This window comes from Necator americanus, chromosome II (genome assembly GCF_031761385.1).
Source record: "Necator americanus strain Aroian chromosome II, whole genome shotgun sequence".
Classification (NCBI taxonomy): Eukaryota; Metazoa; Nematoda; class Chromadorea; order Rhabditida; family Ancylostomatidae; genus Necator; species Necator americanus.
Genome location: NC_087372.1, coordinates 1,175,069 through 1,185,747, shown reverse-complemented (window position 1 = coordinate 1,185,747; position 10,679 = coordinate 1,175,069). Strand labels below are relative to the sequence as shown.

Here is a 10,679-nt window from a genome sequence, read left to right as displayed (position 1 = left end):
ATGGTTTTGCATTTGTAGTAGAAGTGAATGGTTATATTCTTTTCCAGAGGAGTAAATATAGGTTATTAAAGATCGGAGGGGTTCTTGCGGGTCCCTGCATTCTCAAAGCAATTAGTAGTAGGAAAATTCGCGTCTTCTTCCAAAAATTTCTTGAGATTTTTCTCGAAAATCGTGCTTTCTCAGTAGAATTGTTGGTAGTTCCACATTCCCTTGCCACAGAACACTTTTTTTCAAAGGTTTTATTTTAGTAATGCTTATTGTAAATGCAATCAAGTCGCCCTTTAATGGCAAAAATCAATCGTGACATAAATTGATCCGGATATGATCGGGCAGTAAATGGTCCAAATCCATCTAAAATGTGCATATATTTTGCACCAAATTCGTGTGGATTTCGGAAGTGTCTGAAACATATTTATGAAGCTGATCGGATCTCGTTAGCAAAAATATCTCTTAATTATTAGTTCATTTGTGTAGGCGAACAGTCATAATATTTTCGAGCAGGAAGTGGACCTTTAAGTTTACTTACAGTATAAAAACTTCATCCATTGTCGAATTATAGGAAGTGTATCCAGGCTCAAACAAATAAACCCAATGCACTAGAACTCCAATGACCTTAAATTCCAGGTAAACTTAGAAATTCCTTGAGAATTTAAGTTGTTGCTTAGATCGTTACAGTTATATTTCGAGTTTGATATGAAAACTGTGACTGTAGATAAATAAATTGCTTACTGTAGCAGGTTTGAATATTGATTTGATCCGAAATTTATATGTTCTTGCCGAAGAGTTCTGGAATATTAGTGCTGGCAAATGTTTCAGCAACGTTTCCATACCCTAAAACGATATGTATTCATTTATTTATTTATTGTAAGGTTTATTGAAAGAATATTGAATTTTTAGATAGAAAACTCTAAAGCTTCACTTTATGGAAGAATTAAATTTAAAAAATACCTAAAAAAAATAATAAATATAACAAAAATAATGAATAATAAAACTAGCTCCTGTTCGCTCCTCTTATTTTTTGGCTTTATCAAATTGAATCATTGATAAAAGTAATCAAATAATTAGTAAATAATTGAACACTATATAATATTTTGTATTGTACAGTACCTGAATAAAATCCTTAGGAAGCACTGCAAATTTATGGGAACGTACCTCATAAACTGCTGGAGGATCGGATGTCCTTATTACTATGTACGGATGTACACTGACAGAAGCTACGGGACCTCTTAATCTTTCACTGAAAACAGAAAACATTGCATAGATGACTTTTTCACTGAATTATTATAAGATAACTCTGCGAATTCGAGCAATGTTCTCTCCTGGGTCGACATAAGAAGCTCATCCAGATCCTGCATTGTCACAAATTTGGATTCGTGCTTACTTCGGCCAATGCAATCCTTAATTATTATTTTGTTAAAGGCGTTGCTTGCATCTTTTTGTGGCCAATTAATATTCCAGGAAGAGGCGGAGGCAGAGGGGATATACTAAGCGCAGAAAGAACGCGTGCGGTACACAGACGCGTCGCGCAACAACTGTTGCGATGTACACATTCTTAAAATTGAGCTGTTCATACAAGCTTTGTTGGTATTAAATACATTCGACAGGATAAAAGGGTTCTGGATTCTACAAAAGTCAATGTTGATGGAAAGAGGAGCGTCGCGCTTATCCTTATCTTATTCGAACGTATCCGACTATACCTTGGATGCGTTAGTAATTACGACACTATTTTACCTGGAGAGCAACAAATTGCCAGTTTTTCGCCGGCCTACGATCGTTTCCATCGAAGTAAACGAGCTCCACCTCTTCAGTCTTCTCGTAATCCAAAAGCAGCTAAAATCTGATGTTAATGACGCACCAAAAGAACGTTAACTCAGAAAAAAAGTTACCTTTTCTGAGTACTCGTCAATCTGATAAATGTAGACGTAAAAATGCACAACACCTTGAAGCTTGTAATGTTCAAACAACTGTACAAGATACATCCACTTGGACTCGTTACCGTAAAGTGGAGCAAGACAAACAGACATGTTGTATTTAAGAGCTGAAGGCATGATCTACTCAGGATACTGAGCGGAAGGGACTATTTCTTTGTTTTTGAATGTAATTGGTGCTATCCCATCTGATCGCAGCGATCTCCACAGGGACGGAATACTTGATTTTTACCAGGGTCCTCCTCTAAACTTCTTATGAACCAGCAATAATCATAAATCTAGTAACCTTGCGGCGATACGTACATATTTTTAGGTTACTCACGATTAGCAATCAAATTCTGCCTTGATATGCTCCTTTTCAATTCGTCCCTACAGTTGGTCCTTATTCTCTCCTGGTGGTGAAAGCTGTTCAAAGATAGCAAAGTTGGTGAGCCCTTGCGCTTGAGGTCCCTCCACCCGTTCGCCCAGGGTCCCTGACGGATTGCTCCGTTCGAGGTTAAGTTGGTCACCCAAACCGTGGTATCCGTTTATCTACCGTAGCGTTCTTGCTTGGGGAAAAGGATCTCGCGTGAGGATTTCTGACCTTCTGTAGCAGAAGAATGACCTGCAAACCCACCACCCCTCATGCTTTAAAGGGCCAGCCTTGTTGTGTAGAATTCAGGCGGAATTCTAGTGAACTCTGTTCCATCTTGTTCCTTTTTTTTCTGTTTTATGGCACACCTGCAGGTGCTTCAATAAATAAATAAACCGCAGCTGTATTTTTATATTTCAAGCATATGTATTTCTGGTATCCGAAAGTTCTCTGGTATCCGAAAGCATTCATCGTTAGGATAAATGACAAACTAATTAGTTTTTTTAGGATGCCCCTACGCATCCGACATCAATTCAGAATAGCCTGAGCTTTACGAACGCATGTGTAGCCTACGCAATAACTTACGGGGACCCAACGTGTTGCGTCGGTCAGTTCTTTTATCTTCTCTGAAAAGTCTGCCACCAATTTATTAAGCACGGAAGTATGAAAGATTTGCTAGGCTCTAGGGTGGTTTCGAACCTGAGACCGTGGATATTGCAGCTAAAGCTCTTACCAATTGCACTATACTCGCATATCTTTGCTTCTAAAGCTGTGACCGACTGTAGGTGTGCGCTGCGAATGGATTTCCATCGGTTTCAGTCTTAAATCTCGTCTCCTTTGCAGAGGGGGCGAAAACCGTACTTAGAGGTGGGCGTAGAAGGTAAACCTGTACCAAAGAGCTACAGTAGTTAGTGAATGTGGGCATATCTAGAGCTCTACGATCAGCGCGATCGCTGAGGTCCTATAGGACTCGGCTACAGACGTGACACTAATAAGCGTTTTCGAGTTTAGGGTTCCATGCACGAAATCGGCACTTTGAGCTAGACGCTTGGTCCAATGGTCCCGTTTGGTCGCTTGGTTGTAAGCGGAGATTTCAGCAGGATTTTTTTCCCAAATTTTCCTCGTCCTCACCGCTAAATAGACTAAAGAAAACAAACCTCCCGGTTTCCGTTCCGTGACGTTGACAAATTTCACGATATTTTCCGTTGGACTCAATGTGACACTCATATAGACAGCGTCGTGTTGCGTACAACAATGTACTGCAAAGTTGGGGAAAACAACAGAACTATATTGAGGGCTGAGTTCACTCAAATATTCGTCGAAATATCGACAAATCGCTGGTGTTCTGAAATTAATATTTTCGGTTACGGAATTGGAAATACGTAACGATGCCTAGTGATGTACCCGTAATATCCGTCCGCGGTGGTCGTCACCATCGTATAATCACCGTAGCTGAAAGCTGCAAGAGGTATGAATTTGGTTTTATTGGCCCCTCGACTGTTGAGCACGTTGGCCCCACGTAATATCTCATCGATCATCAGTTCACTGTGAGGGACACATTTTGGCATGGCTCCGTCAATTTCACGATCTAAAAAATTCGACATTTTCTGAAAATCTGGAAAGAACAGTTCATTTTTAGCCGCTTGAGAGCTGTAGGAAAAGTGTAAAACGTTACCCAACGAGACTTTTCCTTCCTGACGTTGTATAAGGATGAGAAGCGAAATAAAGATGAAAGTCAGCGGGAATAAATAATATTTGAGCAAAAACATCCGCTTAAACCTTTCCAAGATACTCATAGTTGGGTTTTGGCTGAAAGGTTCGGATATCAACGTAGCAGCTACGGCCTCTGGTTACCTAGATATCCCAGCAATCCAATAAATCTGCCTTATCGATTTTTTAAGCTATTCCATCTAGGAAAAGTCATGGTGCATTTAAGATTAAGTAACAAGAAACAAAGCGAGATAAATTTCAGAGACGAATAATGTTGGTTTTCTCGGCTTCTGGAAGTTGTAAAATTCCAGATCCATTGCAGCCACATACACACACCGTGGTACTCCTCTCGGATTCTGGTCACAGTAATCCGTGAAACTCTCAATCTTCAAGGTTCGATCAGAAGGTGACTGTGATCAATCAGATCAATGAGCTCATCCCGTCAATGAGTTTAATTGGATCGGATACAGAACAACCTCTCTACCTCTCAATCTCCACAGTGACGTTATGATGGTGATATCCTCTTCTTCAGCAGAAAAAAAAATTGATTAAATCTATTCTAAAAATCCTGTTACCTCTGATCTAGTTCTGCACACTAGGGAAAGGGACATTTTTTTCGATCGCTTCAATTTTATTCAATTTTTGCGAAGCAGTAATCCTTGGGCATCCTTAAGTTATGCGGATTTCTTGGAAAATCTGCACAAGTCAAAGTTCAGTATTAATTCCCAGGATTTTGTGTGAACATCCTCCAACTGTGGTTGATCTATAGCCAGAATTTCACTACGCCTACTTACCACGCACTTACGCTTACTCCAAATGTGATCCAAATGGTGTGGCTCTCATCAAGGTCTTACTCTCGATGGATTGAAAATTCTGGATTGTACTAACAGGCCATCGAAGTTCATAGAAAGACTTCTTCAACCGGAGCGCGGTGAAGAAAGCAAGGATTGTTGGATTGTTCAGCGACGAATGAAAGAAGTAGTCTACAGAGATTTTTAACAAATGAAATGAGTGAAGGAATTGTTGCGGAATTGTTCTGAATCAATGAACCTTCCTTTTGCTAAACTTGAAGTCAGACATTCACTAACAAGCGATAAACGAACGTCAAAGAAACCCGATCAAGAAAAGAAAAATCTCATTGAGATGTATCTTATGTGATCATCGAAGTATTTTGATGTGTTACGACCATTTTTCAAAACATCCGAGTTTTTTTTCCATATCCGTACCTCTATTAGGTACAGGTACTTTTGTAGACATACGTAAACGTCTCTAATATTCTAGTGCTCGTGTTAAGACTAACTAAAGTTCCTCGTTTCTGTCTTTTGACTTATTTTCAGTTGTTTTGAACATGAGTTCGCCCTTTAATAAGCCAGAAGAATTAGGTTGAAGAAAGTGGAGAAAATCAAAACTTTATTTTCCGCTGAAATAAAATCTGTTGAGATTAGCCAAGTAGTTCCATCGTACAACACTGTCATCGCAGCAGAATCGCTGCTGCTGAACAGAGCTTCCCTGGATTTGGATTTATCTGACCTTTGTTCTGGATTATCTCATCATTTTTATGGAACGTCACATTGCTTTTTGTGGGGCATTTGGAAGGGAAGATTGCGTTTAAGCTCTTCAGGTTCCACTGATAGCGACCTTGGCAACTTCAGCTTCAGAATGGGACTCGCGTAAGCTTCGTATCATACTCCGTTCGTCCTCGCTTCGATCTTAAAGGCAGCGAATTACGAAAGTGACCACGTTAGGATCTTTTCACGAATCGATAGCGGTGTGGGTGTACTTTATAAATATGATCCTGATCACTTTCAATTACTTTTGTAACCCAAAAAAGGCGTGTGAAACAGCCCTAGTTGCACCAATTTCCCCAACGATGCAATTTATTACGGATAGAGTAACCATGGTAATTCACATCACGTTCACGATTGGATTGGAGAGCTTCTGTTGTTTATTTGAGTTATGTTGGTTGGATTGCGGACACTGAACAACGATGGAATTGTCCGCGTTCCATCGCGTGAGAAGTTGCATCGTAGTGGAGATCGATGCAAACAAATGTTGTAGCTCATCCTTTTTCCAGGATTACTGGGTGGAATTGACCGTGATTACGTTCGTAATCGGAAAACAACACCTGTACCTTTATCTATAGATATCTTTGATTTTGTGGCACTTTCCCCTCGAGAAAAACATGCCTCTGGCTTATTTAATAATTTGATATATGATTTAGTGGTTTAATTTAATATTTATTTAATAATTTTAATATTTAATAGTCAGATTTCTAGCACTATAATTAAAGGATAGTTAAGGATAGGACAATTAGTTAAAAGATATGGAAATCAATGTAGAGAACCAATCTATCAAAGTTATCGTTAATGGATCGTGCTCGGATGCTCCCCTCGTCAAGGATCACGAGCAAACTGTTTCGCAGTGGCCGCATGAGTACCAACTCGTCCACTGTCCACTCTATCATGGAAAATACTCACCTGGATGGGTTAAATCATCTCAGCTTCTAAATGTTTTTAAACAAAAAATGATCCAACGAATCCTGCACATTACCGCTGGACAGATGTATTAAGGATAAAGGATAAAATATCTGGCGTTGAACGATCCGCTTGGGACGCGTCCCCACGTCCACTTCAATTCGGAATCATTTGAGGTTTGCGAATGTGTAACTGGCCTATACAATGACTTGCGGAGGCTAGCCGATGTGTAAATCCGGTGTTTTTATCCTACCAGACAAGTCTGGTACTAATTCATCGACTCCGGAGGGACGGAATGCTTGGTGAGCACTAGGGCGGATTCGAACCTCTGACCGATCGTGCAGGCAGCGGAACCTCTAACCGACTGCGCTACACCAGCCCTGACAGATCTTTTCAGGTGTTTGAATTGGTCAAAATTTTCAGAAGAACTGACAAACAGTGCAGTTATACTATAGTATTTATTATTGTTTATACGTACAAGTTCTATCGAAGAATACCCTCAAATGTATAAAAGTCCTGATTTCAGAGTTGTGCGAGAAGTTGAGTGATCATCATTTCTTTTCATGCTCTTCCCCATCCTCTCTTCTTCTTTCTCGAAAATCGAAGTTGTGTGTCTGTAGAAGCTCCCTTGAAGAATCTGCAAAAGAAAAAAAGCAGTTATTTAAAAAAAAGCGGAAAGTTCCGTCATTTTTTGCTATCTCCATTTTAAAAAAGCTGATTTACCTAAACGTATAGCATACATCTTTTACATGTGACATTACCTTGTTCGTTGAGGATGAGACGGTAACAATGCTATCTTGTACAATTCTTTCCGGAAGCTGTATCCGTCAACTTTTCGAGGTCGAGGCCTGGGAAGACGAGGTCTGATCCGAATTGGCCGCAGTGTCGTTGCAGTGGGAAACCGTACGAGTGGGCGCAAATCTGTGGGGCGTTTCTGCAAATGGAAAAAAAAAAGATTACAGCAGCTTCAGATCCATCCGATTCCCTGGAATTCTGATTTGCTTCCAAACCTTCGTTTTCATTGCGCATAGCTCTTTTTTCCAGAATCCTACCCTTTTTTCCTAACTCACCTCTACTGTATCGATACGCTGAAGCTCAATTGAATTGTATAATTTACGTCGATATGGTCCCGGTGGTGGTGTGAATATTCGTGTTGGTGGGGTTTTCACTGTAAAAAGAAAAACACAGTTCTTTAAACCTTAGTCAGAATTTATTTATAGAATTTAATAGTTCAAAGTATTCAGAAATGATTATCCTAGATATTTCCTTATTCTTGACGAAAATATCCCTTTCATTCCGAGTTTTTCCCTTAAACTCCCAAAAAACAAACTTTTTTTTCGATTTGAAAATATTGTTACTCATTCTGAAAATTCTACGTGAAGCAAGTTTAGAACCTGGTTTGGTTGCTGTAATTTTTCATATAGGAACTATAATTATATTTTCAGATAGAATTTTGAGTTAACGTGCCTCTTTTATTCTGATTCCGATCGATTGATTGTGGAACGGTTGTTTTCGGCTGAAAACAGTTGATAAAGTTTACGGCGAAGAAAAAACTCTTTAAAAAAAATCTTTTACCTTACCATATCTTTAAGCACGGAAGCTGAGCCTCGTTTTTTTGAGGAGTGTTAGCAACGATCAAAGATTATAAAGACTGATTAAAATTTTTTGTAATTCCTTATTTTTGGCAACGATTCTATCTTTGAAATGATTTTTTGGAGAATAAAAGCCGCTATTATTCTAGAGTTTTTCTATGATTTTTGTGATTTTTTTCTCAGAATTATGTTCCTCACCACCATCGTTGTCAAAAAAAAAAAAAACGAAAGCATACCATACCCTTGGCGGAATAGCCACTGCTAAGGGCGGAGGCAAAAATAGCCGAACTCGTGGTGTCGCTGGACGTACAATTCGCATAGGAATCGGTTTCGTTTCTATGGTGTTGAGGTGGACTTGCTCTAGTGAATTATCGTCACTAAAATGTTTTTGACTTCCGGAAACCTTGAATCCTGAAAAAGAGTGGAATATATCAGTAGATGCCACAGGGACCACATCGTCAATTATTCGATTTACCTTTGCATCGCATGCAGAATCGTTTTACTTTATCTAAAACATCTACACCCTCCTTATGTTCCACGGCGATCACATCGTTGCAGGGAAGCTTGATGGTCGTCGAAGCGGACTCCGGTGTATAACGGCATTCGTGAGTAGCACGATGGAAGTAGGCCACCTATAAAACGTTATTTTCGATACAGGTGACTGAAAACGCAACAGCACTATTTTTTATATATTTTTGCAATATTTTTACGCAATAAAAAAAATTTGCGATCGTCCCGTCAAACAGAAAACTAAACTCACGTCACATTTCTTCCTGTAACATTCCATTGCACAACGCATTGCTGAGGCGGCTATGGTTTTTTCGGTTAGAAATGTCGCTACTCCTTCTACTAGATCAGCTCCATCCAGAATATCAACTCGTATGGCACAATCTGTGAAAAAAAATCGGGCGGATAGGTGGTGCTGGAACAAACAGGCACATTATTTCTGGATAAAGACTATGGGTTTTAAGTGCCCATTAAATCCCTCAGGTTTTCGTTGAAATGATACTTTTCAAGATTTCTTGGTTTTCACAACCTTATCTAGATCTTCTCATTATTTTCGGTCGCTTCATATTCACTAATACAGACCCACAATAGAAGAGATGCGTATTGATCGGCTACGCGTTTTTCTCATGTCTGATCTGACCAACTTTAATAATCGTTGAAGAAGCTCTTCTTTTCTTCATACCTGCAGATTTTTATGCAATAAAATCATTTTGGAAAAGCTCCTGAGGTGAAAAAAGAACCACGTTGATGGATTTCCGATTAAACTTTGATTCCATTTGATTTTAATGGAAAGTTTTCTCATTTACTTGTTTGCTTCAACTTCCAGACTTTTCATAAATGCGACTGCGTGGCGCTCTTAACTGGTTCCCAATCAACTTACTGATTAGTTGACAAGGTAGGATGAGTCAAATCGCAGTTGAGTTTATTTTTCGAAGAAAAATCAACTTATTTCTGTTCCTCTTCTTTTTCTCTTCTATCTTTGCCTCTTTCCTCTTTTTTGTACTTTATTACGTCTGTTCAGAAAAAGAAAACTAAGACAAAGTTCTATTTCTTCCATTTTGTCGTAAAAAATGTGAACTAAACGTCTGCAATGAATGTCTCCGATAAGGTGCCACGTCCATGACCTCTGAGAGAAAAAAGTGCACGATGATGTATGTATGGAAATAACAATTGCAATAACTACCGCAGGATCAATATCAAAATGGAACTTTTTAGGTGAAAAAATCAACTTATCTAATGGAGAACTGAGAATTTTATAGGTACACTATACTTTTATAGGTTTTATAGGTAAACTAGTTGGAGCACTAGAATGAACTTTTTGAAGGGTGTGAACATTTGGTAGAAATTTCTAGACCGAGTCGTTTGGATCCGTTCAGAAGTCCACTTTTTTGGCGACTTTTAACGAATATCTGCCGAATCTCTCAATTATTTGCAACTAGTTCAATGTGTACCCAAGGCTTTTTTTTAAATTTTAGGTGAAATCTGGATGAAATATTTAGTAATCAGAGAAAAGATCAAAGATTAAAGACTAAAATTTTAAGGGGAAATTGTAAATTCTGATACCCGAATTGAAAAAAGAGAATTGATATCCCGAAAAAAAAAAGAAGTTCAAGCATTGCTTAAGCCTTAATTCTGCATACCTCGGTCATCTAGCGATGCTGAGATGAAATTCATTGGAAGGAGGTAGAGGAGTAACCTTATGATCATCTGAAAAAAACAATTTTTTCGAAGTTAGAAAAGATAAGCTTAGAACAAAAAATGGAATTGTCATTATAAGTCTGTGGTGAATGTAGCATTACATGCAGGTCTCAGAAGACCTCAGAATATCCAGAAAATATCGAGAAAATAAGAGGAAAGACATCACGGAGAAATCACACCAAACAGAATATTCAAGAAAATGAGAGGTATAGCAGAAAGAAAAAAACTGCTAGGGATTCTTTGATGTAGAAAGGATTTCTCAAATATTTTAATGAGGGAAACTAACAAAAAAAAGATATTCGTTGTGCTTGAGGAGGTTCGAGTTCGGTTAAAGATCATCCAAGTTCAAAATCACATCGCAGCGCATCCCATTTCATTCTTAGATCGCTATTATTGCACGGGATTGTGTTTGGAACTA

The 10,679-nt window shown here is 38.7% G+C and overlaps 2 protein-coding genes across 3 annotated transcripts; both read right to left on the bottom strand.

The window, feature by feature from the left end:
* Positions 1–244: 244 nt before the first annotated feature.
* RB195_016549 (uncharacterized protein) lies at positions 245–5,247 on the bottom strand (the record flags this gene model as incomplete). Of its 2 annotated transcripts, XM_064183129.1 has the most annotated exons (8): positions 245–401; positions 527–612; positions 730–831; positions 1,732–1,830; positions 1,887–2,038; positions 3,438–3,625; positions 3,685–3,868; positions 5,217–5,247. In XM_064183129.1, 8 exons carry the CDS (start codon positions 5,245–5,247, stop codon positions 245–247), a joined length of 999 nt encoding a protein of 332 aa, XP_064039010.1. The 2 variants fall into 2 exon arrangements, with proteins under 2 accessions (XP_064039010.1, XP_064039011.1); XM_064183130.1 differs by lacking the exons at positions 245–401; positions 527–612; positions 730–831; positions 5,217–5,247 and having other exon boundaries at positions 1,723–1,830; positions 3,685–3,884.
* Positions 5,248–7,025: 1,778 nt separating this feature from the next.
* RB195_016548 (uncharacterized protein) lies at positions 7,026–10,270 on the bottom strand (the record flags this gene model as incomplete). Its single annotated transcript, XM_064183128.1, has 8 exons — positions 7,026–7,101; positions 7,226–7,398; positions 7,535–7,632; positions 7,932–7,980; positions 8,298–8,467; positions 8,532–8,688; positions 8,817–8,947; positions 10,204–10,270. 8 exons carry the CDS (start codon positions 10,268–10,270, stop codon positions 7,026–7,028), a joined length of 921 nt encoding a protein of 306 aa, XP_064039009.1.
* Positions 10,271–10,679: the final 409 nt, after the last annotated feature.